The 22,284-nt window shown below is 48.7% G+C and overlaps 1 protein-coding gene across 4 annotated transcripts in view; it reads right to left on the bottom strand.

The window, feature by feature from the left end:
* Window positions 1-7,453: 7,453 nt before the first annotated feature.
* TULP4 (TUB like protein 4) overlaps window positions 7,454-22,284 on the bottom strand; it is a 202,932-nt gene continuing 188,101 nt past the window's right edge. For all 4 annotated transcript variants that reach the window (XM_053914304.1, XM_053914303.2, XM_053914306.2 and 1 more), the window contains 3 exons: window positions 19,053-19,196; window positions 13,910-16,407; window positions 7,454-12,406 (listed from right to left, as the gene is read on the bottom strand). In XM_053914304.1, coding sequence (XP_053770279.1) covers window positions 12,290-12,406; window positions 13,910-16,407; window positions 19,053-19,196 — 2,759 coding nt within the window. In that variant the 3' untranslated portion in view covers window positions 7,454-12,289. The remainder of the gene's footprint in view (window positions 12,407-13,909; window positions 16,408-19,052; window positions 19,197-22,284) is intronic.

Genomic DNA, 22,284 nt, shown 5'->3' with positions numbered 1-22,284 from the left:
AACACTCTGTCGTAATAAACAGTATTGTATATTTTATTTGACATTGTGTGCTACACATGCTTCGTGCCATTACAATTTATAATGCTTATGTCTGCAGTTATGCACTTGGGGTTTGGTTCGTTCCCGGAGAGCTGGTTGTTAAACATTATCAGCATGCTACTGCATTCCACCCTTCGCTGAAAGTGTAGTTTCCAGGACCAGGGCAGGGAGGAAACGGTGCCCACACCAGAGAGCGCTGCGTGGGCAGAGGTGGGATAATCACGTGTATGGGGCGGTGGGGCCCACACAGGATGAGTTATGTCCCTCCACCCACCCGTGGGAGTGCAGAGGAGTCAGAACTGGGGTGAAGTTGCCATTTGCATTTTCTCCTTCCCACCTTCTGCAGGGAGCTGGCCTCGCAGGTTCTCGCAGGTCTGGTGACTGAAGCGGTGGCGAAACAGGTGCTCCAAGAACTTCTGACAGCTTGTGCTGCTCAGCTCTGTCAGACGTGGGGGCCCCCAGCCCTCCGGCCCCCCGTGGGACTAAGTCTATGTTCCTCCCCTGGGTGGTGGTATTATTTAGAGGTGGGAGAATTCTTATTTAAACATTTCAAAAGCCCGCAACTTGGTAACTAACTGAACAGCCCTGTTAGGGGCGAGCACGTTTCCCTGCACCAACCTCTGTCAGTGAAGAGAGGTGTTGTGCCCATCCTGCCACAGAAAATGTGAAGCTTTCAAGGACACACCATGAGCTGCAGGGACTGTTTCTGTGTTCCTTAGGGGCAAACGAAGGCAATGAAATGAAAATGAGGCTTGTGGTAAAATGCTATTGTAACGTGAACATGATCTGCAGAGAATTTCCTGACTATCTCCCTCACATCACTTCCAGGGGCTCCTGGAGCCTTCTCCCCGTGCGATGGTTTCGGAGCGTGCGTGGTTCAGATGCCCTTTCTGAGTTTGCAAAGTCAAGGTAGAAACTGGGGCAGGAGGCACGTGTTCTGGGGAGCACTGGTTTCTTCTTGTGCATTTAAAGGTGTAATTGTGCAATTGTAAGATATTTTTATGCATTTATTCGCGGGGGTAGGTCAGTTTCATTCTCATGATGATAGAATTCAGGAAAGTTGGACATTGGCTTATTTAAACTGAGAGACCGAAAATACAGGAGAACAACGGCCAGACCACATGTGACAAGTCTGACCTACAGTCTGCTGTCACCGGCCCGGGACACCAGCCTAAGTCAGACTTACCGGAGGTCGGACTGCCATCTCTTTCGACAATCCAGGAAGTCAAACAATACCCTCTGTAACAATCGGCCTCAAATGGCTGGATTTGATTAAAAACTGACAGCTTCCCTGGTTTCTGTCCCACTTCCAACTTAGAACCAACCGAAGAAAGCCACACCTACACTCCTAATTGATCCCAGGGCTGCCCGACCTCTAATCAGCCGCCTCCAGCTTCCCAGCCCACAGCCTGTCAGGGTGCAGCTGGGCCCTCCGTGTCCCCCACTGAGAAGCTCGCCCCCTCCTCCTCCTGCCTTTGAGTCTCTGCCAAACCCAAGTGATGGTGGGGGAACTCTCCTGTTACAGCAACCTCTGAATTAAATAGCCTTTTCTTGTCTGTCTGGTTGGTCTCCATTTATTGCCACAAAAGAGAGCAAAAGGCACCTCTGGATCATCCTGAGGCAACCCTGACCCCTGGGTTGTCCCGCTGGAACGGGCACAACTTAGCATCGTTCTAGTGGTGCCTTTCAGGGCCACCAGCACTGAGCATCTCCCAGGGAGGTGTCTGAGAGGCTTGGAAACCGCCCCAGGAAACACAGTGAGGCCCAGTTCCCCTTCCATTTAGGCATCCCCAGGTGGGCAGCAGATGTTCTCCTGCATTTGGGTGTCCCCAGGTGGCTGCCAGCTTTCAGGAGCTCCCAGAGGGCATGATTTGTTATCTGACTTTCAGGCCAGATGAACATTCTTAGCCCTGGGCTCTTTATTTTTGGCAACTGAAATGACAAGGCTTTTGCAAGAGTTCAGAAGAGACATTGACTTTGCCAAGCACCTACCCAGCCAGGGGGAGTTCTCTTCAAGACCACATTCCCAGATGTGAACTCCCAGTTGAGCACGCAGACCTCAGTGTGGCCCTGGTGTCGCCCACTGGCTTCACTTGGCTGAATGCTTCATTGGCCCTCGCTGGTTCTCTTCTCTACATTGAGGAAAAGATGATGCCCAGGGCCCCCAGATAGAGGGAGGCAGGAATCACAACGTGTTAATCAGGCACAGAAGATGAGCTAGGCCAGACCGAGTCTGCCCTCGACCTCACCTGCCTCAGGCAAGACTGCATTTGCATGAGCGGGAATTGAACGAGCTAAACGTTTGCATCTTGGTTGGCTGCAATGGCCAACAGCTCAATCCTGCTTCGGTCAGCTCTGCTCTGTGAGCAGTACAGTGTAGAAACAATACAGCTTTCCACCTTTGCTCTCAACACACCCTTCAGACTCCAGCGAGGGCCTCTTGTCTACTCAAGCAAAGCAAAGCAGACAACCTTTTCTATCGCGGCAGAAGAGGGAGGAAATAGACCCGCTTTAGGTTTTCAATTTCTTCCCCTTAGTAGGCATCATGCACAACACATCAGCACACTGAAGCTTCTGGAAAATCCCACAGTAAACCCGTTTTAACTTTAATCAGTGTGCACAATTGCCAGGAAGTATGGAGTATGCCTTTGGGAAACACTTAGTGCAACCTCTTCACTTTTCAGTTGAGCAAACGGAAGCCCCGAGTTGAGTGGCCTACGAAGGTCCCGCAATTTTGGTGACAGATGCAGGATAAGCTCTCCTGATCTCCCGGCTTTCCAAGCAGGGGTCTTTGCACAGCCCCGGTTCCTCCTCTCCACAATCCCCTGGCCCGGGCCTCATCCCACAGGCCTTCTCACTGGCCTAGAACCCCTTTCATATCGTTAGTGTGGTACTGTCATGACTCGTCCGAAGAGCGGCCCAGCCTTTCCCCAGGGCTTTCCGTGCGAGTCCGGTCCCAGTCAGAACCCCGTCCTCCAATGCGCAGAGGCAGGTTAACTGCATTTAGCATGATGTTTGTTAAGGGAGGTACTTGAGAAGTTTTTAATAAAATCTAAACTGCTTCTAAGAAAAATGCCTGGGCGTGCATGCCCAAAACCTGCCAACTTATCCCATCACTGCAACCTGCATCCTTGGGTTCCAGCGATGGACGGACAGAGCGCCTCCCAGTAGAGGCACCAGGTATGGCCAGGCGCTAGGTCTGAGCAGGGGCTGAGGAGTTGGGGCACGGGCCTGGGCCAAGGGAAGGAGGCCTGGAACTCTGCAGAGCATGGAGCAGCCTGAAGCAGACCTCTGGGCAGGGCAGTCGGGCCAGGCCTCTCTCTTTTATCTCACGCAGCTCTCTGCCCTGCCCCTGAGGGAGGTTGGAAGGTAGGACTCTTTCCTTCCCTTAGGGAGGTGGTTGATGTGGAAAACTGGGGATACTGTCCTCTGTACTTCTTCTCTTTGACCAGAGCCCCTTCCAACTACTCCGTCAGTGATCTCCTAATCCCCCGGCCCCGGGCGGGTCTGCTGGCTGGCAGCTCAGGCTCTCCAGTGAACTGTCAGTGGTCCCAGAGAGCAGCTTCTCTTCTCTGGATTTTGACTCAACTGTATCTGTTCTCTTCCGAGATGTTCAGGTCATGGCTTTGGCTTTGGAGCAAGGTGTCCCTCCTGGGGAGCTAGCTGCCTTCAAGGAGAAAGGCTGAGCGCTCATGTCCAGGCCAGCTCTGCGGTCTGGCCCTGGGCACTGCTGGGCAGTTGTTCCCCTGGACAGAGCTTCTACAATGAGACGCTGGCTCCCACTCCCGGGGGACAGTGCTTGTTCTGTCATTTATGAGGCTCCACAGCAGCCCCTTTCAAAGAGGAGCTGTGGTTTGGTGGCCCTGGGACGTGCTCCTGGCTCCTTTCACACTGCCTGGCCCAGGGCACTGCCATATGGGGCTTTCTCCCTCACATTTGCCCACCTCTAAAACGGGGCCAGACCGTCCCACGAAGGGCCTGTGAGGACGGACTTTCGACATCATGAGAGGCACTTTCCCATGGGGTTGCTGAACTTGCTTTTATTACGGGGTTGGGTTGTTGGGGGTCATTTTTACCAATTTTTTGGGGGGATACTACACATAACCCATGCAGCCTTGTACTGCACCACTTAGATGACTTTAGCTAGTTAAATTTTTAGCTGTCTCTCTGGCACACTGAGGGGAAAAAAATAGTACCAGGCTCCCGGTTAAAGTCTCTTGATACAAATGCACTCATCTCTGGCTGGTTTATAAAAATTACTATTTTCAAACCCAAGTTTACCAGTCCTTTATTCTGCATGGAAAAACCATGCTTTTCAGGCAGCATCTTAAGACCCACGTGGTGAAAACGACATTAAGAAAGGAGATGCTGGGTTGGCGCCAGCACCCGTGTGGCTGTCACTACCTGGAAGGGAGGGGTTGCTGGGGGCGGTGGGGGCGGGGCTGGGAAGGCAAGTCAGCCCTCCCTGCCCTGGCCACGTGTGAGCTCATGGGCCAACAAGCAGTGGTCCTTGGAACACAACCTTCCCCAGTGGCTGGTGCGGTCTGGTCTAAGGGTTTGCTGGGAGTGTTTGTGGAGAAACTTGGCTGATCCCCTTAAAAGTCTGTCACACTCACTCTGCCTCAGCCTCCCAGGAGTTCAGCACTCATTGGAGGTGTGGGTGCTGGAGAAGAGAAAGTGTGTCAGCTCACCCCGTGGGAGAGAAGCCGTGGCAGCCAGGGGGAGATCCACTGGGGTGCGGCCGACAGGAGTGGAAGGACTGGGATCCTAGGCCATCAAAGGAAGCATTTGGTGTGTCAGCTGGGGTGGCCGTTCAAATGGAATGGATGGAGGTGGTCTCTTCCTGGCAGAGGGCTGTTTCCTCTCAGGATTAGAAACAAAAGAATTTTTCATGGCTCAGAATCTCGGGACCGAAGAGCCTCTTACAGTCATGTCAGAGCAGATTCTGGTGGGAAGTGGGTTGAGTGGGGCTCCGAGGGCCTGGGGTAGGGCTCAGGAGCAGGAATAAATGACCGACTGGAAGCCACTCTTCCTTCCAGGACAACCTTATGCATTAGCGTTTCAAGTACTGTGGTGTCCTGGCTGCTTGCCCATTCACCAGGGACAGACCAGGGACAGACCAGGGACAGAGGAAATAGAGTGGTGGTGGAGCCCAGGTTTCTGTCCCGCCAGCTGGGTAAGAGCAGGGGTTCAAAGAGTTCCCCTTTGATAACAGGGACCACGACAGGGTTAAAGTGTGGGATTTGATATGATAGGTGGTGCATACAGACCTGCAAGGTGGTAGGTACCTGGGGTGGCAGAAATGCAGAGAACTCACGGGAAAGGAGAAACAACGGACGTTTAAAGGAGCTGGAGGCCAACCTGAAAGACGCGGTGAAACCTAGGTTCCCTGCATGCAGTGAGAAGCGTTGTCAGGACCACCCTATGTTTCTGCTTTTTGGAGAAGGGTGGGAACAGTGAGCTGAAGGTCCCCACACCCCATAATGGTTGAAGGTGGGGAGAGGTGGCTGGTGTAACTGAGACAACTTGATTAGCAGTTTGAGAAACTGCCACATGCCAGCCTGTATCATCTGAGGCCCCCACCTGCCCCTCATCTTTTTGAGGGGCGAGAGAGCTACAGTTGCACATGCACTGAAAATGGGCTCAGAAAGGGCCTGCGCAGAACAAGAGCAGGGAACCCCGGACAAGGAAAGCACAAGGGATGAGGTGTAACTATTTCCCTCCCTTATCTGACACGCAGCTTCCTGCTGGGGTCCTGCTGCTCCATGCTGCTGCAGCTTCTGTGTTGGAAGCATCATTCTAACAGAAGCTTTAAGTATATTTAGGCAATGAGTCCATTGTTCACGTGGATGGTTTGTCTTCAACTGTTTCTAAGATATGCAGAGAAACAAATCTGCGGACCTGCTCCTTGGTGGCACCTGGGTAACAGACTGGGAGCCACATGCTCACTCTTTCGACAGCTCAAGAACCAGGGCTCTCCACTGCAGGGAGGATGAGCTCACCTGCTGCCCATGAGGGCAGCCCACCTTGATGCTGCCTTTCTCGGAAGATGACTAAGTGTAAGCTCATGGCTCCTTATAGGCAAGTATCATTATGCAACACCAGAGTGAGAAGCTGGGAGTAAACTAGGTCTGTTCATTAATGTGACCCAGAAATCTTGGATTCTATTTCAGATCGTTTCTTTCTCTGTGGAATCCAGAAATCACTTCAATATCTCCATGCTTCAATTTTCTCCTGAAAGGAAAGGCAGGCAAAAGGTACCCACTACATAATGGAACTTGGAGATTTAGCAGTGCGCTCTTGGAAAATCGCAATGCAATCTCCACAAGGCAGTCATTTCTTTCCTACAATGAGTTTTTGGGGTGAGGGTACAAGAGCTAAACAGATTCTCTCAGTGCTACCAGGAAAAGAACACTGAACACTACAATAAAAAGAGCACACGTCCTTTTCAAAGTAAGTTTGTAGAAGGAAAGAGATTTGCTAAGTTTTCTTCCCAGGGCTTTAAAAACAAATCTCTTCTGGAGATGCCGACTCGCACTGAATGAATGGCCCCAAAGCTGACCGTGTGGCTGGTGGGGACAGTGGCCCTAGACATGGATCCTTAGCAGAGACCCAGCCCCAGCCTGCTGCTAAGGTGTTGGTCCCTTGCTTTTTAGGGGAGGAGGAAAGTGGGGATGTTATTTTCCACCAGGTTTACTTACTACCAGGTTTAAGTGATAAAGATACAATGAATATTGACTTGAATCTCGCAAACTTTCATAATGAGATATTTTGATTCTTATACAAAATTCAGGCCAGTTAGCCTCGTATGACTGCTACTACTTAAAGCACAGATTTATAGTCCCTATGATTATTTTAAAACTTAATGCATGTGAATTTGAGCGCTGACAGTGGTTTATAGTTGTCTCCCAAAGCTGAGTGACTGCATGTCCGTTGTCACCTCTGAGAAAAGCAAGGGGGTAGTTCTGTAAGTTACCAGTGTCCTGTGTCTCCCGATGGGCCTCCTGGGACCCTGAGCCCACCTCCCTCCCCTGGGCAGAATGAGGTGGGGCCCTAAGACTCATCACTAGTAAAAACAGTTAGCAGTTATATTAGTACTTATAGACCCAGACTTATTATGTGTGCTACAAAGTAGCAAAGAAGGTGTCAGAGTTTCAACACCTCTGATTTTGTAGGTGCTAGAACAGCTGCACCCTGAACGGGTGGTCCTCTTTTACAGAAGCACGAAAACACAAACACAAGCTGGAACCAACTCATCAGTGAGAGAGCCCAGCCCCCAATCTCCCCAAAAGAGCAGCAATGGTAAGAATCTCAGGGTGTCGCCACTGGCGGTAACCCAGGGATCAAAGAGGCAGTTGGGGGGGGGGGTCATGCCAATGGAGACGGGTGATTTCTACACACAAGCAATCGGATTTTTTTTTGATCTGCAAAATTTTATTAAGCAATAGCTGGACAACTCTTACAATTTCAAATCATCAAGAAAAAAATAAGATTAATCCATTTCGATAATAAAGACAGAAAAGAACCTGGACAAACCGCACCATGTTAAATGCAAACCATGAACGCCTTCTAGAACATCTCCCTCACAGTCGAACACACAAAATGCGTAAGAAGAGAGGCAAATCGGGGTGAGCTCATTAGAATGCAACTGGGCACCTCAACGGATCTTGCGTGGAAAGTAAAACAGAGTGGGATGCGGGGTGATGGACTGAGAACAAACAAGCCAGCGTGAACAGGCAGCACACCGCTCCCAGGGTCTGGACGAGAACGGGCTGGTGGTCTGGCCGGCATGGGGCCTGTGTGCCTGCACTGTGCACTCACAGTTAAAAAAAAAACAAGGGGAAAGAAATGGCCAGTAGTGAAAAACTCAGCAATTATGTCCAAATTTACAGTACCAAAATAATGCATTTATAAACAAACGCAAAACCAATACCCCTTTGGTAAATAATGTAGTGCCTTTTTCAGTCAAACGCATAGCCCATGCTTTTCTACAACAGCAAAGAAAACATTTTATCTACAATAAACGAGATCTTAGAACCCTACCCCTCCCCTTTAAAAGAACTTGTAAACAGAAAATATAGGTACAAATTACAAGAAAATTGCACAAAGCCAAAGAAATGAAGTCAAAATAAGCTACAACCCTTCAGTTTTATCAGCCGGAGATAGAAAACACACAAATGATGGTTTTGAGTTGTGTTCTAAGACGAAATCTCAAACAACATTTCTGACACATTTATCTCAACTAACTTTGTTCACAACCATGGACTTGGCCAAGTGACAGATGGCCCACACAAGGACACACGGGCTCCTTCCCAGGACCTCCACTTGAAGAAAGTCCAGCACCACAGCACGCACTCACGTGTCCAGGACGGCCTCGGCCTACACTCCTTCATCTTTTCTCAACCCACTCCGTGGTCTTTGGAGCAGGTGGTGACTTTTTTTAGGGCTGTTCCCAAGGGCGGCCACTGAGCAGGGTGCACCTGTGGGGAGGCCCCTCTGTCTTATTTGGAATTGGTGCTTTTGTGTAATTTTATGAAAACAAACACAATTCCAGACGCATTTTTCTAGAGGTGAATCTTCTGAAGATATTATTTTAAATGCCCTGACTTACATTCAGTAGACAGCTCACTAACATACGCAAAGAAACATTTCTCCACAAAAGGGCCATGTTTTGAAACATGTCTTCTGAGTGTGGACAGTGGAGGGAGGAACTGGACAGGAGTTCAGAAACTGTGCAGGCTGTCCCTTCATCTCACAGATGGACAGAGGGGGGCCCACAGTCATCCTCCAACTCCGTGGGGGTGGGGTGGGGGCGGGCGGGCTCGAGCCTGAGTCTCCTGACTCTCTGCTCTGAGGGCAGGACTAACGGGACACTTGACAAGGGCACAATGGCCGTGGATGAAGAATGCTACCCGCATGGCCCTGAATCACACTGCCATTAAAGCTGTGACATTTCTGCTTCCCATTCACCGTTTTTTTCAGAACAGACATTCAGTGGAGGCCGTGTATACAAATCTGTGCCTTTGGTTTCATACAGTTAGAGTTAAAACAAATTTAAAATTGGTTTTTATGTTTGTTAATATATTGCTTCCCTCAAAAAGGCATGGAGTTTTCATGTAGTTGACTGTTTACTGGGCTAATATTTTTAAATGTAGGGATTCAATGAGGTTTCTTAATATTCACAAATTGCTACTAATAAACATAAAGCATGCAGAATTCTGCTGCTGCAAGTACTGACTTTAGTAGTATTTAACAAACTGAGACTGAAAACTATTTTTTTTAAGTAAGTAAAGGCATCACCATTACATCTGAAATTACCTGCTCCTCTGGGCCGGGGGAGCGGAGCGGGTAGCTGCTCACTCAGAGGCTCACTCGCGTGTGCAAAACATCCAAGATGGAGGCCTCTGTCTCCGGGTGGGGAGAATGCTTGTTGGGCAGTCGGCCACGAACTTAGTTAAGTCACTCATGTTTTCTTCCCATACATATTTGTAGTAGCACTAATTCCAAGGATTTCCTCCTATATTTGATCTTATTAAGAGAAGTTCTAAAAAGTATCTCCTTTCATGGTCTTTATATCTCAAAAATCAATCAGAATTTTATTTATTTAAATTTTTAAATGTATTTTTTTTTAAGATTTTTAAAACTTATTTTTGGAGAGAGGGGAAGGGAAGGAGAAAGAGAGGGGGAGAAACATCAATGTGTGGTTGCCTCATTGCCTCTCATGTGCCCCTTACTGGGGACCTGGCCCGCAACCCAGGCATGTGCCCTGACTGGGAATTGAACCAGCGACCCTTTGGTTCACAGGCCAGTACTCAATCCACTGAGCTATACCAGCCAGGGCTCAATCAGAATTTTAAAAACTGAAACTTATTACTAATAATTCCTTCTTTTGCTAGTCTCATTCTAGTAAGTTTTCTCTCATTTCATATCACCTTTTATTTTTAATTAAAAATAAAATATTCAAAAGTAGGGAAAATATTTTAGGATATATTATCTCAAAGAAATCTCCTTTGTATATAATCAACATCACAAAAAAAGCAAAAAGCAAACAAACAACAAAAAAAACCCAGAAAAAAATTTTCCCAATTAGAAAAAGTTAAAACAGTCCAGAAAAAGAAAAACCACAAAAAACCAAACCAAAAAAAAAAGGAAGCTCTATTGTATCCTCTCTATTTCTTGCAGCAAAATATACTGCTACCAAGTAAATCATTACAAGCAAACTATTTTCCTAAATAAATAACAGCATGGGCATAACTCACCAGTACATAGTAACAAAGTAATTCCTAAGAACACTATTAAAGCAAGATAAATAATTTTCTCTTAGACAGTAAAACAGAGAATTGCATTTAAATTATTTTAGAAATAGGCTATAATCATATTGCACAACTAATAGTAACCACTGAAATGTCATTTCATACTACAAACTCACATAAAAGAATTATTTAAATCTGAATGCATTACTACATTATTTTTGGAAGAATTTACCCACCAAGAGTCAGGTTCTCTATTTTAACTATAAGATGGGAAGCTCCGGCCCTGGCTGGGCAATGTCCTCACTCTATTTAAATCCTCCTCTGTGTTTCTTAGGGGGCTGGAGAGAATGGCGGGTGATAGACAGCAGGCTGCTCTGGGAAAAGAACGAAACAGTTTCTCTTCTAATTTTAAAAGCAAAACAGGGAATTAAAGAGATATTTTTAAAAAATTAAAAAATATTTTAAAGTCAAAGTAGGGAATTAGAAGAATTTTTTGAAATGATTTTCTGTAGTATTTCCCACTTGTCTGTTTTCAAGCAAAATCCAAACTTAGGGTAGCTCTTGTGCTTCTGCCCTAAACAACATCGCAGACTGAATAACTGGAAACAATGAACTGGGTCTTGTCACCAGGGCTGGACACTGCCCAAGGTGTCCCCTGAGGACGAAGTGAGGTGGGAAAAGATAACCTCAGTGGATTTTTGCAATTAACAAACAGTAGTCAGCCAACTACCATAAACACTAATTTTAACCTTACTGCCTCAGTGGTTCATCTCCTTAGTAAATAGTCCACACAGTTAACAAGCAACTTTTTCCTAGGGAAGATGGTGGGACTTCTGTGAAAGAGTTCACTGTAACTCTCTCCCTTCATACCCTGGCAAATGCTGAAGATTTTTTGCTTACATTTCTAATCTGTTGAAAATATTTCTAGTCAATTGAATTTTAATGTAGCTGAGACGAGGAAAGGAGAGCTTTCACAGTGGCACCGTCAATGTTTCTAGAAGTGTAGGACAGTGTGGTCTGGTGGGAAGGATAATGTTTACAGTCACGTTTCCAGATCCAATGATAAAAGGGAAAAGAGATAAACACTACTTCTCAGCAAGTGGGCCCCCAGTGACTTCCTGTGGCTCTCACTGAGAAAGCTGCTGTCCCCCCACATGCTGGGACCGGTCCACGCCTGTCCCCTGCCTTCTCCAGTCAGACAGACGCACCAAACCTGTAGGATTTTGATGTGTTATAAAACTAGTGGAGTCTTCAGTGTAAACACCCTCCAGAGAGGAGCATAGCCCTTGTACATGTGCAGGGGATTCTTCCTCACCTGCCACCCCTTCCCTTCCCTTCCGCCACACCATTAGGAGCACGTCGTGTTCACACCTGGTAACAGCATCCCCATAAAAAGCCTATTTTTATTAGTCAAACAGTGCATTTGCCAAAATACCTTTCATTAACCAAGCCACCTTTGGGGGAGTGACATAATATATATGAATTAAATGTTGGCCCCCAAGAGAACCTGTACCTTTAAAATTTTTGGTTGTGTTTTTTAAAAAAGTTTTTTGTTTTTACACTAGGGACATTGTGGAGAATGAAAAGAACGCACACTCCTTGTGTCCGAAAGAATAGCAGGCTATGTAAGGCAGTCTGTCTTCCTGCTGGGGGCCCCTGGTCCGTAGCTGGCGTAAGCAAACTCAGTGGGATATGACCACAGCAATTACATTTCTAAAAAAACACCAGGTGCCTGGCCCCTTTGCTTCTATACACCACTCTCTGTACTCTGTTTTGCTGATTAAAAAGAAAGAAGAAAGACAATAAAGAATAATAAAAGCCCAAAGAAATGACAACGCTAAAGGTCAGTGCCCTCCCCTGGGCCTGACAGACTTTTCCAGTTGGCTCTTGTCTTCTGGTCCCCCAGGCACCCGCACCCCACTCGGGCTCCTCCAGCATCTGGACTGGACCTCTCTGAAAAGGGTCCTTTGTCTCTCGCTGCACCACGAGCTGTCTCTTCACTTGAGGCGCTGAGTTACGTTGGCCAGGGCAACCGCAAAGGCCTGCACAGCTGAGAAGGGGTACTGGAAGTCCAGAATGTACGCGTTGCCGTCGATCCTTCCAAACTGCATCACCTGAGGAGGGGGCGGGGGTTGAAGCAAAGACATTAAAGGAAAACCAGGTGGGACGGGGCAACCAGGTCTGTGGGACTCCCGACAGAGGCAGACAGCACAGTCTGTAAGGCACTTCCGCCAACAAAGTAACTGCAGCAGGCTTCTGCATCTAATTACGAGTTTATCGGAAACCAAGGAACAGAAAACATGTTAAACAACACAGTGGGGAAGGCGACGAGCAAAATTCAGGGTGTGAGAAGTTCCATCAGCCAAATGAAGTGGTTTTCTCACCAAGGAAAGACAGGAAAAAGTAGAAAAAAGAATCTATAGATGAAAGAGGCTTAAGAAAAATATCAACTGTCATTGCCAAATGTTACTGCTCAGAGAGACAGAACCCAGCACACCTCCTTCCCATTGCGCTTACCTCCAGAGCCTGCTTTCCTCTGTCCTTTCGGGACTTACAGGGACCACTACATAACTGTGACAGGATATTACATATATTAATTTGTTTGTGACCCTTTTCATTTTAAAAAATTTTTAAAGTGATTTTTAGACAGAGAGAGAGAGAGGAAGGGAGGAAGAGAGAGATCGAAACATCGATGTGAGAGAGAAACATTCATCGGTTGCCTCCCGTACATGCCCTGACCGGGGATCAAACCTGCAACCTAGTTATGTGCTCTGACCTGGAATCAAACCAGCAGCCTTTTGGTGTACAGGATGATGCGCCAGCCAACTGAGCCACAGGCCAGGGTCACCACAAATACTTAACTCTGCTGCTCCAGGGTGAAAGCAGCCATGGAGAATACTGAAGTGGATGGGTGTGTCTGTATCACAAGAGAACTTGATAAAAAGAGGAAGCAGAATAGCCTGTGGGCCAGTCTGCCAATTCCTTGCTTGGAAGATTGCCGAGCATATAGCAGGTGCTCAATAAATACTTGTTGTGTGAATTAATGAAAATGAGATTTAAATATGAGAAGTGAAGGGAATTCCCAGGATAGGGGAGATGGGTAGTCCCAGAGAAATAGCTCTCCGGCAGGGCTACAGAAAGCGACCAGGACGGAGCAGGAAGAACTGACAAATTACCCACAGTGTTTATACCAAGAGGAGATTTACATGCTGCCACAGAACCAGGGGATGACTTAACAATAAATACATGGAGAAATAAGCAAACACAACTGGGTGATTATTACGTCTGGGGGAAAAAGGCTGTACAATGAAAAAGGAATGTAATTAAACCCTACCATGTGGCTCAGCTGGAACGTATTCACTGGCACAAGGTAACCGGTGACTACTGATAAAACAGAGAAGAGTGGGAAGGAGGGTAAGCGTTCATGCCCATTGCATCCCCAATTAGCCTGGCCCCATCTAAGAGGATCAGTTATTTTCCACATTTCCCAGATGGCGTTTGGAAAGCACTCCTCAAAGGCCAAAGCACTGAGACCCTTCATGCAGTATGAAAAACCCACAGAGACCTGCTGAAGACCAGGAAGTCGCGATTCTGGCCAGACCCTGGGCCACCCTTACCTGCCGCCCCTCCAGCTCGATCTGGAAGTTCTTGGCTGACTCTTGGGTCACACGTCCCCCGAAGTCTAGCTGGTACACCTGGGTGGCTTCATTCCAGAGAGGCTGTTTGTTGGCCATGATGTACACGAAGCCCTGGCTGCCCAGACGCCCATCCTCCCTCTCACTGGCTTTCCGGCACTTGAACTCCTCCAGCTCGCTGGCCGTCCGCAGGCTCCTCTTGCTCTTCCAGCCCTTCTTGCTGCCCTGGCTCTGGTTCATCAGCTCATCCCCACTGATGAACAGCTCTGGCTCGCTCTCCGAGCTGTCCTGGAACTCGTTTGTCTTATTCAACTTCTTCGACTTCAGCTGGTCTTTCTGACTCTTCACTTTCTTCTTCTCTCTTCCCAGGCGGGGGCTGGAGATCAGGGAATTAAAGTCACTCAAAGTCCGAGCCTCCTTCTTCACCTTGCCCTCAGTGATGGCCTGAACGTTTCCTTCCTCTGCCCGGCTATCCAGACGCTTCCGGTTCTTCTTCCCGAATTTCTCTGTCCGCTGGGGAACTGGGCTTTCCGTCAGGGAGAGAACCTCCTGGAAATTGTCTGTGGTCTCTACCATCACCTCTGCCCCCAGGTGGCTTTGGAGGTCAGACGGTGGTGGGGACACAAGGGGCTTCTCCGAGAGCAAGTGTGCCTTGGTGGGGAGAGTACCCTGGGGGTTCTGCACGGGCGGGCACGTGCTGTAGGAATTCCAAGGGTGCAAGGCGATGGGTGGCAGCTGTAAACTTGAGCACGTGCTGCTTCCAGGATACATGGGGGGCAAGGTGCAGTAGGACAGGCTGGGTGGGTAGGCCGGCTGCAGGACCACAGCAGGCTCCTGTTGTGCAAACTGTGTTGGAGACAGGGTGCCTTTTGGGGAACAGGGAGCCTGCACTCCTGGCAAAGGAGGGTTGGTATAGCTTCCTGGATACGGCACTCCCATCCCATAGCCTGTTTGGAAAGTGGCAGTAGGGCTGGTGGGAGACTTAGGGGGGACAAAGGGCACTCGGGACATATCCAGGTGCTGGCTCTGACCTACCACCAGAGGGGGCAGTTTCAGTGGGTTGGATACTCCAGACTGTCCTGTCCTTTCCTGAGGCACCCAAATGTCTTCCCCCAGCACAGTGTCCCAATGGTAAGGGGGTGGCCGTTTCATAGCCACAGTGGCTTCAGGCAGCAGAGGGTGCCTCAGGGGCTTCTCCACTGGAGAGTGTTGGGCTAGGGCCTCGTCCTCAGTGAAGGCTGAGTTGACATAGTCTGTGCGCTCGCGGGTGCTGTCGGGTGGGCTCAGGAGGCTGTAGGACGACTGAGACTGTGAGGCCAGTGGGGAGGCGCCAGCTGCATGAGCGCCCCCTGCGCCTGGCTCGGGCCGCCCCGCTGCACCCCCACTGCTGCACTGGCTGCAGGTGTAGAGGGCAGCTTGGGGTCGCACAGGGAACTGCGCTGTGCCCTTGGGCTTGGCCGGGTGCTGCAAGGATGGGTGCTGTAGCAGGGTCCGTGGGGGCTCAGCTGGAACTGCAGCCTTGAGCACCACCTCGCGGTTATTCCTGCACAGCGTGGCATGGATGAGGCTACTGTCCAGCCGCTGTGCTGCCACCCGGCCCGGGGCAAGTGCTCCAGCCAGGTCAGGATACGGGGGTGGGTCTCCAGCGGGGATGGAGTAACGCGGGACCGTCAGACGGTTCAGGGTGGCACTGGTGCAGGGCTGGGGCACCTTCTTCTCTGTGGCGGTAAGCCTCAAGGTGGCCGAGCTGCCGGGGCCAGGGAGCGTGTAGGTGTTCTGCGAGCACAGCATCCGCGTCCGGGGCCGGCACACCTCCTCCACATTGCCGCTGCTGTCGAAAGTGGTGATCCTCTCGTAGCCCAGGGGCGGCTGGTAATGCACCGCAGTGGGGTATAGTGAGAAGTCACCCTTCTTCAGGCACACATCCACAGGGGGCTGCGGGGGTGGCGGCGCTGCAGTGGTGGGGGCGGCTGGGATGGTTCCTGGGTAGGGGGGTGGGGGGTTCAATTTGGCCACCTGGACCTCCTGGGGGGCACCAAATACCACAGCGTCCCCCTCGGCAGTCAGCTGCGTGGGCCGCAGCACCTTGGCTGGCTTCTGCAGGTGCTCGTGCTCACGGTCTCCGAGCTCTACCATGGACAGCGGGACCGCCCCCTGCATGGGTGGTGGCAGGGGCAGCTGTGGGGCACTCGGGACCGCACGGCCCATCTCCACTCCGCCAAAGATCACCTGTCCAGGGCTGGAGTAGCGGTTAGAGACTGGGTACTGGTTGGCATTCTCACTTGCATGCTCAGCTGTGCCCACGGTGGTGGTCTGATTGGTCAGGACATCCAGCTGCACGTTCTGATTGGCCAGCAGGGACTGCACCAGGCCAATGCTCTGCGTGGGGGACATAGCCTGCGCGGAGCTGTGGATGGGTGCAATAGGGATGTTCACGGTACAGGGTGGGTTGTTCTCAGGCACGCCAGATGCTCCCGTCACTGGAAGTGAGAAAAACAAGCTGCTTACAAAATTGTGCCATGAAACTGGGTCTGAATATGAAATGCCTCTCAACTCATCCAATCTTTTGCATACAAAGTGAAATTGCTATAGATGGAGATGTCTTTGCTTGGGGAGAGCTGGACTGTTCACACAAATCACATAAGGCTTCTCTGGTGTTTCTGGAAGGGCACCGAGGCAATTGGTGGGTCCTGCAGGGCAACCTGCTGGCTGTCCCTTAGCTAAAGGCATTGTCAGGGCTTTCCAATAACACACTTGAGTCTTCTCGGTTTGGTACCATGTGCTCAAATGTACCGTGGCAGACACTTAATTGTTTAAAGACAGTTTTTACTCATGATATTCCAGGTAGGTTTATCCACGGTGATGGACTGGTCACTGTGGTATGTGACTGCAGCAAACTGCATAGTTGTATCTGATAATCCTATGTAAATTAAGTTCCTATAAATAGAACCATGTGAAATGGAGTGAAGAAACCAATGAAAAGAATCCTTTGCAAATCTACAGATTAGGGGAAAGCTTATTTCCTAATTTATCTGTTTTCAGCATTGCAAACAGTACATGAGGTGGAGCCACACTGAATGAAACCCTGTGAACACATCTTGTCCGCTGTGGTGGGAACTTATCACACACTTGAGCAATGACCTGCACACACGGGCAAGTGCTTAGGAGCCCCTATTCTGTGCTGCCCTATCTAAAGTGCCCATCGAGCAACTTGTTCACCTGGGCCTCTGAGTGCTGTGTGGCAACTAGTACTAAGCAGCACAAAGGACTTAACGGGGTAATTTTAAAGGCTGGATGACCTTTCACCAGAAATACAGAATGAAGCCAACTGGTTCATCAAAAGCTGAGCCCACCCTTGGTGCCTGTAAGAGATTCCCACCCCGCCCCCCCAACTGTGGTCCACTAGTGACATGTACTCCCACCTGGGTGCATGAGTCTGGGCCCTGTCTCAAGTTTTCTATTGTCCCTGTTCAGACCCCTCTTCCTCATGTCCTCTCCCTGGGAGGGCAGGCATCTTCCCTGCTAAAGTACAGTGTCTTTGCCATGTCCCTAGCATTAAGTGTAAGTCCTGAGACAAAGTGATGCCTCCTCTCCCTGGGACCACAGACAGGAACAGCAGCAGCAGGAATGGCAGAGCAGGGAGGGCGTTCAGGGGATCATGTAAGAGAGACCTCCACATCCAAGATGCTGAAACAGCAGGGGACCAGCCATAAAGCTCAGGTGGGTGGGGCTCAGGTGGGCAGGGCTCCGCTCCACTGCAGGTTTGTGTGGTTGCAAACCTCTCACATTAGGACTGTGGTAGTCTAGAACACGGGTTCCACCTATGATGGCTCCTGTCAGGAAGCACAGGGCAGATCATTTGACAGGCAAAAACCTGGGCTGAGAGAAGGTAAGCCACTTCCCCAAGCTCAGAGCCTAAATGGGGTGCGTGTCCCCTCCTGTCCCATTGGGAGGACCACAGGTCCTCTGTTCAAGAGCACCCAAACAAAGGAGAACGCAGGGTTCCTCTGGCTCAGAAGCCAGAGCCTCTCAGAACCTTGCCTGGATGAAAGTAGAGGAGTCTCTCCAGTATTTATACCACTGACGGTGGACTTTCTTGAGAATAGTTACATACAAGTAACTGGCAGACTAATTAGAAATCATTCTAATCTATTAATCAAAATAGGGTCCCCCTCTAGAAATCACTACAGATATCTGAAAATTTGTAACCTGGGATTTTAAAAACGTGTGCCAGATTTCACCTTTAACTCAGACCAGGCTTCTGTACACTAGGACGTGCACTCCACGCTGGGAGGTGTTAAATGTACAGGCTTCTGGCCTGGAGACACTGGGCTCTGTGGGCAAGCAGGGGCTGTAAGGATGAGGGCTAGCCCAGGGTCAACGAGACCGGGGCGCCGTCATGATTTGTGTCCTGACTTCTCTGTGCCTGTGCCCGACCGGGGGCTGCTGTGAGGCTGAGACAAATGGCACCGGTGCTCCGTGAACACGAGGTGTATGGCCACCTTAGTCCTTACTCTGGTCGTGTCCCTCTTCCCCCAGCAACTGATGGCGTGTGGCCTTTTTCTCCTGGGTTGTGCCACCACACCCAGCAACCTCACTGAGAAGTCATACCTTTCCCAAACAGAGGCAGCAGACGCAGGCTGGCATACTGTAATCCCGTTGGAGGTGGTCCAGGAGACAAGACCACCACCCGCTGACCTGAGCTGGACCCAGGCAACTAGAGGCTCCCCGCCCCCACCCCCGGAATGTGCATTCTCTTTGCCTTTCCCACTCCTAGAAGCTACTGGAAAGATACAGCCTTGAGATAGAAATGTGGCTTTGAGACTATCTGGATGGTGTATGTGATTGATCCCAGTTAGGGCCTCCATACAAACTTTCAAGACTCTGGCAGTGGCTGCGGAAATCTACCAACCTTACAGCTGCCCAAATAAGCCTCGTCGGTTCCTCACTCACTAAGGCTGCCACCCATCCATCTGCAGTGGCCTGCCTCTTTGGTCTTTCCCTGCCGTTTTCAGATTTCTCTTGGGAAGCTCCCAAAGAGGCTGTGAAGCAACAACTACTCTATCCCCATCACAGCCCACTAAGAGAAGGCTCATGACAAACCAGGTAACACATGTGGACGCACCTGGTAAGTCGTCTTCATCTTCACTGAACACATTCGGGTTGAAGACGGGTAAGTTCACGAAGTCCATGGAAATCTTCCGAACCTCTGGGAGATAAATGGTCATCTGCCGCGGCTGGAGGTGCAGGAGGCTGGTTTTGTAGATCACTGGCGGGAGGAGGAAGGACAGTCAGTAGAGACAGGAGGATGACAGCCAAGGAGTCGCCAGGATCACAGCAGGAGGAAGGGGCGGCGGTTTCCCTGCCTTGAGAGCACAGGCGTGAGCATGCAGGGCCAGTCTGAGAGACACTCTCCGCCTCTCCCTGGGCATGCCTGGCCGCCCCAGCCACAGTCTGGGTTCAGGGACACCAAATTCTCAGTCTAGCCCAGCCACTTTGCCAATGGTTTGTCTGCTGAACCACACATTCAAAGTGTCAAAAAAAACCCTACAAATTATTTTTTTGTAAAGAGCTGGGACACGATAGATATGGTTTTTTTAAAAAAAAAACCTCATTTGTAAATCAGAAGGATAATCTAGTGAAAATAGTTTTAATAACCAGACTGCCAAGCTCAGGGCAACCTGGGGCCACCAAGGAGCTGTTGGAGAGCAACTATGAGCTAAGGGGTGACATGGATCGGGCAGGAATAAAACGCTGCCTTTACTCAGGACTGGACTCTTAATGTCTTCCATTTCGATTTCATAATCAGTATAGAGATTTATCAGGAACTTCCATGTGATCTCTTTAAACACTTAGATTCAACTTGAATAACAGGGATATTTAAAGAAAAAACCCAGGTTGCAACTAAAATAGTTAGAGGAAACAAAATAAGTTAAAAAAATAATGAATCTAAATTTAAGTTTCACAGTAGGTTAAAATCAGGATGAAGTTGCCTGTCAATTTTTATGTTCAATACTTTTATGTTCAATGCTTTCCTGTGAGCTATATAGAAGTTCTCTTATTATTGCTGCTAGTTTTTCTGCTCTGTTGAGATGAGCCAAATTCTCTCTCCAGAGCTACCACCACTGAAAGCCCGGCAGCCCACTGTGGGCATTCCCACGGCACAGCAGGCCTTCTTTTTTGAAATCCTGTATAAGGCTGGTGCTTGGACTGGAGTGCTCTGAGACAGACGGCATTCTGACCCAGTGGCCATTAGAGGTTATTACTCATGTGCTCTCCTCTCTTGCCACAGAAGAGAGTGTGAATTTTGGTTTTAAAATTCGGGATGGTTTCATATAGCTTATGAGCTAATGTGTTAAAATGCTATTCTTTGTCACTCATATTAACAAAGAGAAATAAAATTAAAAATCTTCAGAGGGTCCTGCCCAGTGAAGCTCAGCTGGTTAGAGCATCATCCTTTAAACCGAAAGGTTGCGGGTTCAATTCCCAGTCAGGACACATGCCTGAGTTGCAGGTTCAGTCCCTGGTCAGGGTGCATAAGGGGTGGGGGTACCACTAATTGATGTTTCTATATCACATCGATGTTTCTGTCTCTCCCCCGCCATCTCTAAAAAGTGATGAAAAAATGTCCTCAGGTGCAGATAAAAAAGGAAAATCTCAGGAGGAATCAAAAAAATAAGATCAGTTGTCTCCAGGGTAAAAAAAGTAGGTGGCTGGGGGTAAGAATGAGAGAGATTTCACTGTACTATTCTATTCTAAATTGTTTGAATTTATTCCATGTTTTTAAAATTAATAAATACAATGAATTAAAAATGAAAAAATTACATGGCCAATTATTTTAATTGCAGGAAACAAATTATCCAGTATATTGATAGCACTTACTTTCTAAATCCACTAGAGGGTCACAGATTATTTAATAGGGTGCTGTATGCAATGTACTTTCCAGAAACCAAGACTTAATTTCCTTTCTTCAGTAGAATCAAATGGAAAACTCTTAGCTTGACAAATGAGTAGTCATAGCCCGAACACTCTTTTTAAAGAGGTCAGCGATCCCGACAGGGATTCCACTGCAGCCCCGCAGACAGCTTTGGTCTCGGGTGCTCAGATTCCTCAGGCGGGAGCAACACAGGCTTTAGAGGCACTTACAAACCCTCCCATCTGAGGGCCCTTGTTGACGTAGTTGTAGATCTGCCCAACATCCAAGGACAAGGGCAGAATGAAGAGACCCACTAAATTAGTTCTGATCTCCATTCCTTTCTTCAGTGTTTGCTGGGGCGGATGGCTAAGTTCTCGGCTTACTGATGTGGGTAATCGTGCCCCCTGTACCGTGACGGTGAGAACCAACTGTACACATTAGTAGGGCGCTGAGTAACTGAGGAACAGCCTTTGTGTTCATCAGAGAGTTTGCAGGTGTTTGAAAATATTCTAAGATTTGTCTGCATTATGTACAGGGACAGCCTACTGTTATTTCCTAGGCCAGTTTTGTGTTTTATTTTTATCTTCTTTTCCTATTAGCTGAGAAACCTCAAAATGGAGAATCCAAATGCAGGACTAGTAAGTCTCTAAAGAGGGAGATACAGCAATGGGTCTTTTTAACATCTGATTTGCAAGAATATTTTAAAGGATCTAGAAGTGTCTGAAACAACTTTTAGACAAAGATTCAGAATTTTTCAAAAATCATTTCTAGTAGGTTACACAGTGCATTCAAGACAGGGCCACCAGCCACAGGTGGACCTTGCCTGGCTAAGCTGGCTGTCCAGGGACACATGTGCATATTAAATGACTAGGTAGTGTAGCAAGGTGGGGGCACAACACAGCTCCTGGGCCCACAGGATGTGCCTGTCAGGAGGAAGGTGCATTGAAAAGGGCCTCCTGCCATTCCGCACCGTCCTGTCTCTGAGCACCCACGATCAGCCAGCATTTCTCACTCCAGCCATCCAGAGCACGGATGGGAACGCAAACCCTGGGTTCTAGCCCAGTTTTGAACTCCCTTACTTCTTTCTTCCTCACTGGCCCACACTTTCATGGACAGGACATTTATTTGGTACTTAGAAATGACATCTATAAAGATTTGCCACTAAGCTGTGCTCACAGTCAGCCAGGATCTTCTTAGAGTCTAATGCTTTCTTCAGGAATTTCTTTTAACTCAAGAACTTAAAGACACTGGTACCAAAATCTGCCAATAGTGAAAGGCCAGAAATCAAAATAGCCAGAAATCTCCAAGAACTTTGATAGAGATTTTGGCTATTTCTGTCATTTTTTTATAAGTTGGGGATGATATTTTTAAAAAATGAAAGCACTACTGGCAAAAACAAACAAACAAACAACCAATCTGAGTGATTATTCTACTTTTTGTT

This window comes from Desmodus rotundus, chromosome 11 (genome assembly GCF_022682495.2).
Source record: "Desmodus rotundus isolate HL8 chromosome 11, HLdesRot8A.1, whole genome shotgun sequence".
In the NCBI taxonomy this organism is placed as follows: Eukaryota; Metazoa; Chordata; class Mammalia; order Chiroptera; family Phyllostomidae; genus Desmodus; species Desmodus rotundus.
This window is presented reverse-complemented; position numbering and strand designations above follow the sequence as displayed.